The following is a 16,887-nucleotide window of genomic DNA, read 5'->3' on the forward strand; positions in this document are numbered from 1 at the left end:
TCTGACCTCTCACTGTCTTGGGTATGTGCCAATTAAGTATCAGTACTGTTTAGTTCTCGAGTGACTAGAAGTTAGATGAAAATGAAAGCATTCAATTAACCTTTACCAGAGGATTATTTATTGCAGTCATGTTAATGTAAAGGAATTTGCAAGTTTTTCATTGGTCAAGTTAGAAACTGGTTAAACTTCTTTATCTGTTTTGGTCTTACATAGTATATAAAATTGGTAAAAAGACATTAATGTCTAGGCATGGTGGCTCATGCCTGTAATCCCAGCGCTTCAGGAGGTTGAGGCAGGTGGGTCACCTGTGGTCAGGAGTTCAAGACCAGCCTGGCCAACTTGGTGAAGCCCTGTCTCTACTAAAAATACGAAAGTTAGCTAGGCATAGCGGCAGGCACCTATAATCCTTGCTACTCGGGAGGCTGAGGCAGGAGAATCAGTTGCACCCAGGAGGTGGAGTTTGCAGTGAGCTGAGATCACACCACAGCACTGCAGCCTGGGAGATAGAGTGAGACCTTATTTCAAAAAAAAAGAGGCATTAACTTCTAATCAGGCTTAAAATTCTGCATTATATTTCTACTTGGGAATTTTAGCAGGACAAGAATTATTCTTCATTATTGTCAAATATAATGAACTCAAGGCACTTTAAAAAATACAATGACCAATTATGAAAGTTAAAGTATTTTGTATTACTTGCCTTTATTAAGGAAGGAATATTATACCTGCCAATCTTATTATTAGGTTGGTGCAAAAGTAATTTCGTTTTTTTGCCATTAATGGTAAAAACCACAATTACTTTTGCACCAACCTAATATCATATTTTATTGATTTTGGCGCTCAGATTACAAATGTAATCACTGAAGTCTTATTTATTCCTGTTGGCAAGTCTTACATTTTACTTGTCCTTTTTTGTTATTGGTATTTGGAAGAAATTTATCAAAATATAAAAAATACCATGTGTGATATAATTCCAAAAACTTAATTTTATGGCAGAAAGGCTAACAATGTTAATGCTTTTCAGATTCAGCCTTTCAGATAACCATTCATCCTAATGTTCTAGGATAAGTAACTTTTTGTGTCTATTTAGTTTTAAGAAATGCTAATTCTGTTACTCTTTTGTATTCCTCTGTCAGAAGATAGTAGCTAGTGACATTTGTTTATTGGAATTTTGGGTGTATATTATTTTTAACAAAATTAGATAGTTGTAAATATCCCCAAAATAAAATACTTTATTTTCCCTAGATTTAAGTTAAAATACATGTTCTGTATCCATATGTCTTGCTTTTCTGGAAGAATTTCTTGGAAATAGTAAATAGATTAAGATTGCTTTATGAAATAGTCTTCTGTACAAAACCTACAGTAGCAAAACTGCATTAGGAAAGATTTTAAAACTAACTTTTAAAAACAGAATAAATGGAAAGACATGCCATGTTTATAGATATGAGGATACTTCCATAAAGATGTCACATTTTTTTTCAAGTTTATTTGCAGATGTATTATGTAAGTCACATACAAATACACATTTTGATTTAGCAGACCCACTTTTAGGAATCTACCCCAAAGATTTGAAATTATGTATGCACAAGACCATTTATTGTAGCATTTTAATAGCAAAAGACTAGGAGAGATCCAAATGTCCATGAGTTAAATTGTAGTACATCCCTGTAACGAAGTACAGTGAAGTGTAAAACAGAATGAGATACTTATGCTGTGGAATGATTTCTATGATATATTGCTAAGTGAAAAGAGCAAGGCGTATGGAACAGCTGTCTTTTTGTAAGAAAGGGACCGAAATATGAACATACATCATATGCCATGTATGTTTGTTTGTTTTTCTTTTTGTTTTTGAACAAAAACTCTGTCTCCCAGGCTGGGGTACAGTGGTATGATCTTGGCTCACTGTAACCTCCACCTCCCGGGTTCGAGCGATTCTCATGCTTCAGCCTCCCAAGTAGCTGGGATTATAGGCATGTGCCATCACACCTGGCTATTTTTTGTATTTTTTTTTTAGAGACGTGGTTTCATCATGTTTGCTAGGCTGGTCTTGAACTCCTGACCTTAAGTGATCCACCTGCCTTTGCCTCCCGGAGTGCTGGGATTACAGGTGTGAGCCACTGCACCTGGCCATGTATGTTTTTAAAAACACAATAATTTAAAATTAATAGGCAGAACAAATGTGCCTTGCCTTATAATTTTTTACTTTGGAATCTAGAAACTGTTACATGTAATTAAAAAGCAAAATTATGGCTTGGTGCAGTGGCTTACACCTGTAATCCCAGTGCTTTGGGAGGCCGAGACAGGTGGATCACGAGGTCAGGAGTTCGAGACCATCCTGGCCAACGTGGTGAAACCCTGTCTCTACTAAAAATACAAAAAATTAGGTGGGCGTGGTGGCAGATACCTGTAATCCCAGATACTCAGGAGGCTGAGGCAGGAGAATCGCTTGAACCTGGGAGGCGGAGGTTGCAGTGAGCCGAGACAGTGCCACTGTACTCCAGCCTAGGCAACCGTCTCAAAAAAAAAAAAAAAAGGCAAAGTTTTATATATATATGTAAAAATTATATGTAAATTATATACATATTAGTCCTTAAAAATGGAAAACTAACAAGTTGGTGACACAACTACACAAGAAAGAATTATTTTAGGTGATTTTAAAATACAGCATTTTGCTGTACATCACTGGGGGAAATACGCTAAGGATAAACTGAATCCACAAAGAAATCTTAAACTGCATTCTTTTCCTTTTTTTTTTTTTTTTCTTCTTTTTTTTTGAGACAGAGCCTCACTCTGTCACCCAGTCTAGAATACAATGGTGCGATCTTGGCCCACTGTAGCCTCCACCTCTTGGGTTCAAGTGATTCTCCTGCCTCAACCTCCTGAGTACCTGGGACTACAGGCATGCGTCACCACGCCCAGCTAATTTTCTGTATTTTTAGCAGAGATGGGGTTTCACCATGTTGGCTAGACTGGTCTCGAACTCCTGACCTCAAGAAATCCACCCACCTTGGCCTCCCAAAATGCTAGGATTACAGGCGTGAGCCACTGTGCCTGGCCCTTAAACTGCATTCTGTAACTTTTTTTTTCCCTGAGATGGGGGTCTCACTCTGTTGCTCAAGTTGGAGTGCAGTGGCACAGTCATAGTGCACTGAAGCTATGACCAAATTCTTGGGCTCAAGCAGTCCTTCCACCTCAGTCTCCTGAGTAGCTAGAACTACAGGCATGTGCCACTGTGCCTGGCTGATTTTTTATTTTATTTTATTTTTTGTAGAGATGGTGTCTCGCTTTGTTGCCTAGGCTGGTCTGGTACTCCTGGTTTCAAGTGAGCCTCCCACCTCAGCCTCCCAAAATGCTGGGATTACAAGTGTGCATTCTGTAGTCTTACTGTTAGAAGTAAATTTGCTATTATCTTTTTTCCAATATGTTACATATACATAGGAGAAAGCAAAGAAGTAGTTATTTTACTGTGTTATAAACTATGATTTTCAACTTAAGAGAAAAGAGATAGGTGTAAAACTATAGGAATTAAGTTAAAACCTTGTGATCTTTACTTTGAATTGCAAGTGTTAGTATGAACTCTTTATTTTTCTCCAAGAATATGCTTTTTGTTTTGTTTTTGTTTTTTTTTTGCCATAACCACTGAAAGGTCCTAGAAGTAATGAACCATGTATAATCTGGACACAATGATAATCCCTTGATTGTTATAGATTTTCCACTAAAAGGAACCAGGGCTTCTTAGAAAAGAGTCTGATCCCATGTCTGGGACAAAAAATATGTATAAGAATACTTTTGGGCATTTTGTGTTATAAAAAAGCAAAGATTACTGTGGTCCTGTCAGAAGAACAACCTGAAGGAGCTTTCACTGGATATGGAGAAGAAATAATGACTGCAAAAAATGGAAAACATCAGATCTATAAAAAAAATTCATGAGTTTGTAATGATCTTCTCTTCCCGCAAATCAATATAAGCAAAACTTATTGCTTACCTTGGGAAGTTGCTAGGACAACACTCATTTTTTTTTTTTAACTGGTCAATAATGGGAAAGAATCAAGTATTCTGCCTTTCATTTGCAATTTGCATTTTAGGTAATTTAATAGTTAATGAGTCAAATTATTTATAGAAGAATTTCAGTTCATAACTGTAGGAAAAATAATAAAACTAGAAAAATCACCATTTTAGACTCCCTGATGAAATAATGGATCCAGGCAAAGACCATTAAGCCTAATGGGGATGTATCAGGCTGACATTCTTTGACTTATTTTTATTTTATATATATATATATATATATATTTTTTTTTTTTTTTTTTTTTAATTGAGATGGCATCTCACTGTGTTGCCAAGGCTGGAGTGCAGTGGTGTGATCTTGGCTCACTGCAGGCCTCCGTCTCCTAGGTTCAAGTGATTCTTCTGCCTCAGCCTCCCGAGTAGCTGGGATTACAGGCGCACACCACTATGCCCAGCTAATTTTTGTATTTTTAGTAGAGACGAAGTCTCGGCATGTTGGCCAGGCTAGTCTCAATCTCCTGACCTCAAATGATCCACCCGCCTCAGCCTCCCAAAGTGCTGGGATTATAGGCGTGAGCCACCGTGCCCCACCTGACTTACTTATTTTTAACTTCACTAACAAAGCAGACATATGCTTTGTGACATGATGCAATAAAATAATCAGGAAGATTTAAACATGGCTATTGATTTTGTGAATGTGATAATAGTATTACGGTTATATACTTTTATCTCTTAGAGATATATGCTGTTGAAGATACATACACATTTGTGGGTGAAATGATATGATGACCACAGTTTGCTTTAAAGTACTCAAGTGTTTTTTGTTTTGTTTGAAAATACCCCCAAAAGGGAAAGGGAGACACCAGTGAAACAAAATAACCAACCTTTTGCCAGTTATTGAAACTGAGTGATGGTTATATGGTGATTTACTATATTTTCTCTTTACCTTTGTGTATTTGCTTGAAATTTTCTATGATAAAACAAGAAAAATGAATGTTCTTATATAACAGTATGTAATAATGCTATTAAATGATGAAAGCAGGATATAAAGTTGCATATATAGCTACAACTATGAAGAAAAGCAGTTGAACTGAAGAATACTAATTGTGATTGTGTTATCACAGATTTTTTTCCAATACAGAACTTCTAATTTAGTTATATGTTATATGTTTTTTTGTTTGTTTGTTTGTTTTGTGACAGAGTCTCGGTTTGTCGCCCAGGTTGCAGTTGAGTGGCATGATCTCGGCCCATGGCAACCTGCGCCTCCTGGGTTCAAGCGATCCTTCTGCCTCAGCGTCCAAAGTAGATGGAACTACAGGCGCCCACCACCACACCTAACTAATTTTTTTTTTTTTTTGAGATGGAGTCTTTCTCTGTCGCCCAGGCTGGAGTGCAGTGGCGTAATCTTGGCTCACTGCAAACTCTGCCTCCTGGGTACAAGCAATTCTCCTGCCTCAGCCTCCCGAGTAACTGGGACTCCAGGTCCGTGCCACCATGCATGGCTAACTTTTTGTATTTTTAGCAGCGACGGGGTTTCACCTTGTTAGCCAGAATGGTCTCGATCTCCTGACCTCATGATCTGCCTGCCTCGGCCTCCCAAAGTACTGGGATTACAGGTGTGAGCCACCACGCCTGGCCCTAATTTTTGTATTTTTAGTAGAGACAGGGTTTTGCCATGTTGGCCAGGCTAGTCTCAAACTCTTGACCTCAAGTGACCTCAAGTGATCCGCTTTAGTTAAATGTTTTTATGAGTTTTTTTTTTAAATGACATCTGTATATTGTAGTAACTGTATGCTAAAAATTGCTATAAGGCCACGCACAGTGGCTCATGCCTATAATCTCAGCACTTCAGGAGGCCAAGGCAAGAGGATCGCTTGAGCCCAGGAGTTCGAGAACAGCCTGGGCAACACAGGAAAACCCCATCTCTACAAAAAAGTAAAAAAATAGTCAGACTTGGTGGTGCATGCCTGTACTCCCAGCTACTTAGGAGGCTGAGGTGGGAGGATCACCTGACTCCAAGAGGTTGAGGCTGCAGTGAGTTGTGATTATGCCACTGCACTCAAGCCTGGGTGATAGAGCAAGACCCTGTCTGAAAAAATAAATAAGTAAATAAAAATTGCTATATTTATGCACTCTGGTTACATGTACTCTTTTTGCAGCGCATCTATGTAAGGCAGTAACTACCTTGAAAAGTGAAGATACCATTTTTAGGTTTTGTGAAGTTTTGTATATGTACTTGGAATCCAGCAAGACAGTATAATGATAATGAAAGGCAATGCAAATAAATAATTATTTGTATCTCTTCAGTGTCTACTTTAAATATTTTATAATGGTGAAAACATCATTACCTGGAATTCTCATAGTTGTATGACATTTTACTTTGAAAGAGCCATCTATCTGTTAAATTATGAAGACAGTTCTTAAAAGAGAAAAACCTGAGTTTATATTAAAGATTTGGACTTATTTTTCTGGAGATCAGTTATTTTCTTTATTATGCCTTCTAATGATAAGGGGTTTTGTCTTTTTTTAGGAAGGTGGAGTGTTTACTTTTGGAGCTGGAGGGTATGGTCAGTTGGGCCATAATTCTACCAGTCATGAAATAAACCCAAGGAAAGTTTTTGAACTTATGGGAAGCATTGTCACTCAGATTGCTTGTGGACGGTAAGGCGTTATATAAAAGAGCATTCTGGTCTCTAAACTGCAGTTGTTTAGGGATTGCTTATTGAATTGTTTCAGGGATCCTAATAATCTGAGGAAACACGTTCTCCCTCCAAATACCTATTTTGCCACTGAGGAGTCATAGTAACAGGAGAAACATCTTTTTTACTGTTATTTTATTTATCTTTACTTGAACAGATTTAGCTGAGGCAAGATGTTAATAAGGTATATGTAATATTATATTTATTGTATTTGATATTGCACTCGAAAGGCTTCTTTCTTTCTTTCTGTTTTCCACGTTTTTTTCTTTTCTTTTCTTTTTTGGGTGATAGAGTCTTGCTATGTCACCCAGGCTGGAGTGCAGTGCCACAACTGTGGCTTATTGCAACCTCCTATGCTCAAGTGATCCTCTTGCCTCAGCCTTTTGAGTGACTGGGACTACAGGAATGCACTACCATGCCCAGCTAATTTTATTTTTTTAATTTTTAGAAGCAACAAGGTCTCATTATGTTGCCCAGGCTTACCTTTTTTCCTTAAAGGGTGAGGAGATTGACCAGTTAATTAAGACAGAATTAATGTGATGAAAGTTTGATTGGTATAATTAAACCAATTATTTCCTAATTCTCCTTATTCTGAGTTCTTGGGAGTAAACAGAAGAGTCTTTGGCATTGAGCTTCATCTATTGATTCTTAGGTCTTGGGAATAAATAGAGGAGTCTTTGAGTTGAACTTCATCTTTGGGGGAACTAAATTGAGCATACTCCCAAGTAACAAAATGTACCTTTTTTGACCACTTAATTTAATTTTGATCAGCTTGCTTAATGTTTTTCTACCTTGTATGCATATCTATACAATAGTTTAGTTTTATCAACTGTTAGCTTCAAATGCATGTAATCACACTGTAAGTATTCTTTGGTGATTCTTTTTTTCCTCTTTAATGCTATCCTGTAGTTCCCCTAGGCTCTCTACATTTTTTTAAGATCTCTTTCTGTTCCACAGACTCAATAATTTCAATTGTCCTATCTTTATATTTGCTGATTTTTCTTCTGCTTTCTGAAATCTGCCTTCAGATCTCTTTAGTGTGTTTTTTATTTCAGATATTGTACTTTCCAACTCCAGAATTTTTTTTTTTAGTTTTTCTTTTTGATTGGTATTTCCATTTTGTTCATAATTTTTTTTTCTTTTTACACGTCTTACTCTAGTTATTTGAGCATCTTTAGGATGTTTGATTTAGTCTTTGTTTTTTAGGTCTGCCATTTGACCTTTCTCAGGGGTAGTTTCTATTGTTGGTTTATATTTTCTTTGAATGGGCCACCCTTGCCTGCTACTTACTACATAGTAACAGGAGAAACATCTTTTCTCCTTGTGATGTTTTTTGAAAACTGGATATTTAACTCTAGTAATGTGGTAACTGGAAATCAGATTCTCCCCCTTCGCCAGAGTTTGCTGATTTCTGGTTTTTGATTATTGTAGGCTGTCTCTGTGTCAGGAGTCACCCTGAGGTATAAAAATGAGGTCTTTGCAGATCTTTTCTTAGCCTCTACCTTTCCCTGCTAATGCACAGTGACTTTCTAAATTCACCCATAAATGTGGTTGCTTTTTAATGTTCTAGACCTTAAATGCCTGGTTCCCCAAAGAAATAAAGAAAAAAATGAAAGGTGGGGGCGAAAGGAGAGTGGAAGAAAGAAAGAGAAAGGCATCAGCCCTTTGAATTCCTTGGAAGTCTCTTTAGCCAGAATGGGAGAGTGTACAACAGTGATTGCCTGCCTTTCTGCACCTTGACGATCAGAAGCACCAATTAGTGATCAGGGCACCAGTTCCTAAAAGGGACAAAGTCCTTTTTGCCCACCCTGGCTTCTACAAGTTGCATACAAGCTGCTCCTGAAACCTGTTCATGGCTCCCTTACACAGGAGTAAGGAATGGGTAACTGCTACCATGCTATGATCTGAAATTGAAATTAACCAGAGTTTGCCATCCACCTCTTCTCTTGGAAATAACAAACCTGTGCATAGACTCCAGAGTTGCAAAATGGTTCTGTAGGACAGATTCTGCCATTGTAATTGTTGTCCAGGTGGGAAACAGATTCTTGGTGCTTCTTATTCCACGATTTTCCAAGAATCCCCTTGTCTAGCTCCATTTTTGAAAATCCTTCACCCTCCTACTGTATGGTGTCACTGTTGCCATAAGTTGGTATATGTACATGGATCTCTTTCTATGATCTCTACTTTTTCAATCTATATGCCTGCACCTGTGCCACTTAAACACTATATAGACACCATAATAACTTCTTCTATTTGGGGTAAAGTGACTCTTTGTTATTCTTCTGTTCTTTAAGAATGCTTTGGCTGGATTGGGTGCGGTGGCTCACGCCTGTAATTCCAGCACTTTGGGAGGCTGAGGCAGGTGGATCACCTGAGGTCGGGAGTTCGAGACCAGCCTGACCAACATGGTGAAACACCATCTCTACTAAAAATACAAAATTAGCCGAGTGTGTTGGCACATGCCTGTAATCCCAGCTACTCAAGAGACTGAGGCAGGAGAATCGCTGGAACCCGGGAGGCGGAGGTTGCAGTGAGCCAAGATCGCGCCATTGCGCTCCAGCCTGGGCAACAAGAGCAAAACTCCGTCTCAAAAAGAAAATAAATAAAGAATGCTTTGGCTGATGATGACCTTTATTACTTTCATATAAATTTTCGCATAGGTCTGTCAAGTTCTCTCAAAGAAAAAAAAAAAGCCTTGTGGGATTTTGATTGGCAATGCATTGAATCTCTAGGTTAATTTAGGGAAAAGTTGTTGTCTTTATAATATTAACTTTTCTAATAATCAACTTCCAAACTTCTTTAATGTCTTATAATAAAGTGTTTTAAAATTTTCATCATAGAGGTCTTGTATATCTTTTCGCAGGTTCCTAGGTTCGTCTTTAATGGTATTATATTTTTATTTCCACTTTCTGAGGAATCACTGGCATGTAGAAATAGTTGATATTTACATATTGATTTTAAATACAGCCACCTTGCTAAACTCTTAATAAGTTACTCATGTACATAGTCATATCATCTGTGAGTCAATTCAGTTCTGTTTAGTTATTTCTGTTATTTATACTTAATGTGTTTATATAATTGTCTTAATGTGCTGGTTAGGACACCATTATAATGTTTACTGTAAACATGTTTCCTTTCTGCGGGAAAACTTTCAATATTTCACAGTTAAGTATAATGTTTGCTGTAAAGATTTTTGTAGATAACCTCTATCAGACTAAGTAATTTCCCTTTTATTCCTAGTTTTTTTTTTATTGTGAATGGATGTTAAGTTTTTAATGTTATTTTTTCTGTATCGAAATGATTTATGATTTTTTTTCCCTTTAATCTGTTAATGTGGCATATTGATGGATTTTTTTTCTAGTTCACAGCTTTGTTTTTCTGGAATAACTTCAATTTGGTCAAGTATTATCCTTTTTATTTAGTGCTGGGCTTGATTTGTGAATATTCTGTTTACTATTATTTATATTTCTGTTTATCAGTGAACTTGATCTATAATTTTTTTCTTATTATTCTTTTCACCAGATTTTATTATGAAGGTTTTCTAGTCTGATAAAATAACATTGAGGAAAGTACTTTTGTTTTCTAATTCTTGGAAATAGAACAGCTTGAAATGTTGGTAGAACTTGTCATTAAAGCCATTCGTGCCTAGCATTTTATTTTTTAGAATTTAAAAAACATTCTTCAATCTATTTAGTGGCTATGAGATAACTTTTATTGTTTCTTGAGTCAGTTATGTGAACGTTAATTTTTTTCTAAGAATTTTTTTTCATTTTGCTTAAGTTTAAACTTAAAGACATAGGCCAGGCATGGTGGCGCACGCCTGTAATCCCAGCACTTTGGGAGGCCGAGGCTGGCGGATCACCTGAGGTTAGGGGTTCATGACCAGCTTGGCCAACGTGGTGAAAAAACCCCGTCTCTACTAAAAATAGAAAAATTAGCTGGGCGTGCTGGCACGTACCTATAATCCCAGCTACTGGGGAGGCTTATGAGACAGGAGAATCGCTTGATCCCAGGAGGCGGAAGTTGCAGTGAGCTGAGATCGCGCCACTGCACTCCAGCCTGGGCAACAGAGCAAAAATACTGTCTCAAAAAATAAATAAACTTATTTACATAAAACTTATAATGTCTGTATTGGTCTCTTGTGCACAAACAACATGTCAGTGACATATAATAGTAAATGTTTATTTCTTACTTTGTGGTTCAGTAAAGTGGTTCATCCTTGGGCCTTGGGCTATCTGGAGCAGCTTTTATTTAGCCTAGAGATTGACTGGGGCAGTTCTGTTTCAGGCTGCCTCTTCACTGGGTGACTTGGTTCAGGCTGTGTTTCAGCTCAGGTGGCTTTGTTACATATCTCATTCTTGGGACTATACCAGAGGAGCAGTGGGCTGCCTCTGGTTATTCTTCTGATGGAGACAAATACACAAGAAGGCAAACTCAACTGTGCATTACATTTCAGGCCTTCTGCTTGCATCACATTAACTGAAATCTCGTTGACCAAAAGCAAACTATATGGCCAAACCTAAAGTTAAGGTATGGGAAATATAATATACAGCCCAACCACCATCAGGCTATAATGGGAATATGAGTGCTTAATACTATAGGGTGATGAATTTAAATCATTTTTTTAGGTGACATGTTTTGTTAGTCCTTTGTGAAATATCACAAATGATTTAATGTTATCCAGTTTTGTAATTCTTAATAGCCAAAATGTACATGATTTGAATAGTTATTCTTAGCTCTGTAAACCAGTTCTTTTCAGCAATTTTATTCATGTAACTGTTGGATCTGGGGTAAAATTTCGACTATTGAGTGAGATCTAAGGACTTAACCTAAACAGGAAATGTAAGTAGATATCTGGTATTTTGATCAGTTTGACTTCCAAGTAGTCAGTACTATAAGAAATATGTATTATTGGGCCAGGCGCAGTGAGTGGCTCAAGCCTGTAATCCCAGCACTTTGGGAGGCCAAGGCGGGCAGATCACAAGGTCAAGAGATTGAGACCATTCTGACCAACATGGTGAAACTCCATTTCTACTAAAAATACAAAAATTAGCTGGGCATGGTGACACATGCCTGCAGTCCCAGCTAGTCGGGAGGTTGAGGCAGGAGACTAACTTGAACCCAGGAGGCGGAGGTTGCAGTGAACCGAGATCATGCCAGTGCACTCCAGCCTGGCAACAGAGTGAGACTCCTTCTCAAAAATAAATAAATAATAAAATTTTAAAGAAAGACATATGTATTATTTCCTTATTCAATAATTGTCAAAAACCTCCTGAACGAAGCAGTCAGGATTACCAAAATGTCAGTGCATCAGTAGATGATCCAAAAGAAAAAAGTTTACATTCTAGTAGTATAATAAAGTGCTTTCGAGCTCTTACATCAAATCTAGAGCTTAAGGTAGTTCTGTTCATTCAGTGACTCTGAACCCCGCTTTATACTATAATCACACACATATATATGTACATATATTTTTGAGATATATGTACATATATCTTGCTCTGTTGCCCAGGCTGGAGTGCAGTGGCACAATCTTGGCTCACTGCCACCTCTGTCTCCCAGGTTCAAGCAATCCTCCTGCCTCAGCCTCCTGAGTAGGTGGGACTAGTATTGCAGTAATTTTTAAACTATTAATATGTTCCTTTGAAGATGGCTGCTTCCTGAGGGAGAGTAGTAATCCGGCAGCATAGCTAACTTGAAAACTCTTTTGAATCAAAACCCCTTTAAAATAACATATGTGAGTTTGCCAGGATGTAAAGAGAACTCCCCCTGGCAAAAACAATAATTATTTAGCTAATAGTTCTTTGTTTTAGTAATTTTGGCCGGGCTTAGCTGGGCTGCTCTCATCTTAGCTGGTTTAGATGATCAGTTGATGATCTGGCTAGGAGCTGGGAGTCTAGGATGGCCTTAGCTGGGGCAGTTTGTCTCTGTTCCAGATTGTAGATCATCCTTTAGCTGCTAACCGTGGTTTATTCTTATGATGGTAGAGCAGAATTCCTAAAGATAGTTAGGGAAAGAGTGTATAAGGCCGCTAGGTTTTGAAGTTGATCTGTTTAGTGACATGAGCTAATTAATACATTACCCAGATTGGCAAGTTCTTTCAGGGTAGCTCCAAAGTCAATTTAAACTAACAGCTTTGGTTTTCCAATTTCTTTGTTTTTGCCAGCAGTTTTTCCCAGCAACACTGGAAATCTCTTTCTCCATGTCTTAAATCCAATTCCTAATCTATAGCTTGCTTTGGCCAGCAGAAACGACAGTGTCTGCGTTCTGAGCCTATGCCAAAGCAAGCTATAGATTAGGACTTGGAATTCTGCTCTACCATTATAAGAATAAACCACTGGGAGGCCGGGCGCGGTGGCTCACGCCTGTAATCCCAGCACTTTGGGAGGCCGAGATGGGTGGATCACGAGGTCAGGAGATCGAGACCATCCTGGCTAACACGGTGAAACCCCGTCTCTACTAAAAATGCATTAAAAAAAATTAGCCGGGCGCAGTGGCGGGTGCCTGTAGTCCCAGCTACACGGGAGGCTGAGGCAGGAGAATGGTGTGAACCCGGGAAGCGGAGCTTGCAGTGAGTGGACATCACGCCACTGCACTCCAGCTTGGGCGACAGAGCAAGACTCCGTCTCAAAAAAAAAAAAAAAAAAAAGAATAAACCACTGCAATGGTCATATTGCATAAGATATGGGTATGGGGAGAGGGATAATTTCAGCCACTTTTATGAACAGTATGCCACAAATGGCAAAGAGTAGTTTAGGGCAAGAGATGAGATCTATGACCTGATAGAAACAAGGGTGAGACCTGGAGATGCCATGTCCTCTCAATAAAACCATCTCATGGATAGGGTACACAATGAAATACTTCCATGCTTGCATAAGGAGGCTTTTTCTGAGGAGTTGGATAGGTTTACTGAGAGTGGATTGGTGGGCCATCCTTAGCTTCAGTTCTGTGATTTCTTAGGTTTTCTTTCACTATTGTGCCTCCAGAGGAGTTTTGGTGCATACATATAGAGATTATTTTCCTCAGAAGAAAGGAAACGTTGTTTCTGTCATGCATAAGTGTGTATAACAATCTTCTGATTGGTACTAGGTTACTTCCCATTTCTTAGCCTAAAACTTCTTGGTGATGCCCAAATGGAGGACTTTCGTAGACCACAGCTGTGGACTAGAACTTGGCAAGGGGAGTAGTGGGGACTTCCTTGAACAACATAGTTAGATGCTACTCTGGTGCTGAATCATCTATCGTAAGGGATTTCAGTATAGACCTGGGCCATTTAAAATTTAAACATTAGTGGAAATTTTCTGGACCATGCTCATGCAGCCTGTGTGATGCAGAATTCATTCTGTAGATTAAGGCTGTTAACGAATATTTATACAGAAGCTTTGGAACTACAATTGGTTTTGTTAATTTATTTTTTGAAAAAAGATACCTCTTAATATTTTCTCTGCTTTTGTCATTGTAAATTGTTGGGAAGTAAAATTAAGCCTGAGGTTTTCTATCATTTTACTCTAGGCAGCACACTTCTGCTTTTGTTCCTTCATCAGGACGAATTTACTCTTTTGGGCTTGGTGGTAATGGGCAGCTGGGAACCGGTTCAACAAGCAACAGAAAAAGTCCCTTTACTGTAAAAGGAAATTGGTACCCTTATAATGGGCAATGTCTACCAGATACTGGTAAGTTCTGTTATATTAAAGCTTTCCTTCATATATTAAAGTTCGTGTTAAAATGTTGCTCTTAAGTCATGAAGATTTCTGCGAAAGAGTTCCAAGATATATTGTTAAGTGAAAACAGCAAAATATAGAACAATGTATATGGTTGTTTGATTTGCTTATATTTACTTGTAAGTGCATAAGGAAATTCTGGATAAGTAAAAGTTACTTACAGTGAGTGGGTCATGTGGGAACTAGGAGATGGCTAGATACCAGTGGGAGGGATTTTTGTTTGTTTTCTATTTTAAATTATGGTAAAATATGCACAATGTAAAATTTACAGACTTAAGCATTTTTTAATTAGCATTAAGTATATTCACGTTATTATGTAACCAATCTCTAGAACTCTTTTCATCTTGAGGAACTAAAACTGTATATGCATTAAACAGCAACTCTCCATTCCCTTCTCTTCCTAGTGCCTGGCAACCTCTATTCTACTTTCTGTCTCTATGGATTTGACTTAACACTAGGCTAGGTACCTCAAAGGAGTGAAATCGTATAGTAGTGTTTCTTTTTGTGACTCACTTATTTCACTAAGCATAATGTCCTCAAGGTTCATCTATGTTGTAGCACGTGTTAGAATTTCCTTCCTTTTTAAGCTGTATAATTCAGGCATACCTTGGAGATATTGTGGACTCAGTTCCAAACCACTGCAATGAAGCAAATACTGCAACGAAGCAAATATCGTAATAAAGCAAATCATAAAATTTTCGGTATCCTAGTGCATATAAAAGTTATATTTATACTATATTGTAGTCTACTAAGTGTGCAATAATGACATTATGTCTTAAAAGACTATGTATATGCTTTAGTTTAAAAATATACTTTATTGCTTAATGCTGACACAGAGATGTGAAGTGAGCACATGCTGTTGGAAAAATGATGCTGATAGACTTGTTCTATGCAGGGTTGCCCCGAACCTTCAATTTGTAAAAATCACAGTATCTGAGAAGCACAGTAAAGCAAAGCACAAAAAAATGAGGCATGCCCGTGTTCTTATTATATGAATGTGGTTTGTGGCACCCAAAACAATTGCAATGGTAACATCAAAGATCACTGACCATAGATCACCATAAAAGAATGATAATGAAAAATATTGAAATATTGCAAGAATTGCTAAAGCTCATAAGCTTTACTGAATTTTTGATATTGAATTTTTACAAATTGAAGGTTTTTGACAACACTGCACTGAGCAAGTCTATTGGCACCATTTTTCCAACAGCATATATACTTACTTTGTGTCTTTATGTCACATTTTGGTAATTCTTAACAATATTTCAAAACTTTTATGTTGTTACTATATCTGTAATGGTGATCTGTGATCAGTGATCATTAATGTAATTGTTTTGGGGTGCCATGAAGCTTACCTATATAAGACAACAAACTTAATTGATAAATGTGTATGTTCTGACTGCTCCACCAGCTGGCCATTCCCATCTGTCTCCTTTCCTTGGGCTTTCCTGCTCCTTGAGGCACAACAGTGTTGAAATTAGGCCAGTTAATAACCCTACAATAGCCTCTAAGTATATAAGTGAAAAGAAGAGTCACACATCTCTCACTTTAAATCAAAAGCTAGAAAGGATTATGCTTAGTGAAGAAGGCATGTCAAAAGCCGAGATAGACTGAAAGCAAGGCTTCTTGTGCCAGTTATCCAAGTTGTTAATGCAATTTGAAGGAAATTAAAAGTGCTGCTCTGGTGAATACATGAATGGTAAGAAAGTGAAAAACAGCCTTATTGCTGATATGGAGAAAATTTTAGTAGTCTGAATAGAAAATCAAACGCGCCACAACATTAGGATTAGCCAAAGTCTAATCCAGACCAAGATTCTAACTCTCTCCAAGTCTCTGAAGGCTGAGAGAGGTAAGGAAGCTGCAGAAGAAAAGCTTGAAGCTAGCAAAGATTAGTTCATGAAGTTTAAGGAAAGAAGCCATCTCCATAACATAAAAGTCCTGATGTAACTTGTACAGCAAGTTATCTAGCATGTCTAGCTGAGGTAATTAATAAAAGTGGGTACACTAAACAACAGATTTTCAATGTAAACAAAACAGCTTTCTATTGGAAGGAAATGTCCTCTACAACTTTTCTTTTATAGCTAAGAGAAGTAGTCAATGCCTGACTTCAAAGGACAGGCTGACTGTCTTTTAGGGTCTAATGCATCTAGTGACTTTAGGTTAAAGCCAGTGCTTGTTTACCATTCTGAAAATGCCAGGGCCCTCAGGAATTATGCTAAATCTACTCTGCCTTTGTTCTATAAATGGAACAACAAAGCCTGGGTGACAGCTCATCTGTTTACAGCATGGCATACTGAATACATTAATATGGGCTTAAGCCCACTGTTGAGACCCACTGCTGAGTAAAAAGATTGCTTTCAAAATATTGCTGCTTATTGACAATGCACTTGGTCACATCAGAGCTCAGATGGAGATATACATGGAGATTAATGTTTTCATGCCTGCTATTACAATATCCATTCTGCTGC

General features: G+C 37.8%; 1 protein-coding gene and 1 long non-coding RNA gene across 37 annotated transcripts in view; one reads left to right on the plus strand and one right to left on the minus strand.

The window, feature by feature from the left end:
- HERC4 (HECT and RLD domain containing E3 ubiquitin protein ligase 4) overlaps positions 1-16,887 on the plus strand; it is a 154,157-nt gene that overhangs the window by 44,198 nt on the left and 93,072 nt on the right. For 35 of the 36 annotated variants that reach the window (XR_012417880.1, XR_012417885.1, XR_012417881.1 and 32 more), the window contains 2 exons: positions 6,533-6,663; positions 14,211-14,371. Coding sequence is in view for 23 of the 36 variants with exons in the window: in XM_074001988.1 (XP_073858089.1) it covers positions 6,533-6,663; positions 14,211-14,371 (292 nt within the window). In the remaining 13 variants the exon portion in view is untranslated. Of the gene's footprint in view, positions 1-3,284; positions 3,362-6,532; positions 6,664-14,210; positions 14,372-16,887 lie in introns of those variants that run through there. The other variant, XM_074001994.1, reaches the window with a different exon arrangement.
- LOC135965136 (uncharacterized) lies at positions 510-1,944 on the minus strand. The gene is made up of 2 exons (XR_010578002.2): positions 809-1,944; positions 510-730 (listed from the first exon to the last, which is right to left on the minus strand). It is a non-coding gene; the product is annotated as an uncharacterized lncRNA (long non-coding RNA).

The sequence above is a fragment of the Macaca fascicularis genome, chromosome 9, assembly GCF_037993035.2.
Source record: "Macaca fascicularis isolate 582-1 chromosome 9, T2T-MFA8v1.1".
NCBI lineage: Eukaryota > Metazoa > Chordata > Mammalia > Primates > Cercopithecidae > Macaca > Macaca fascicularis.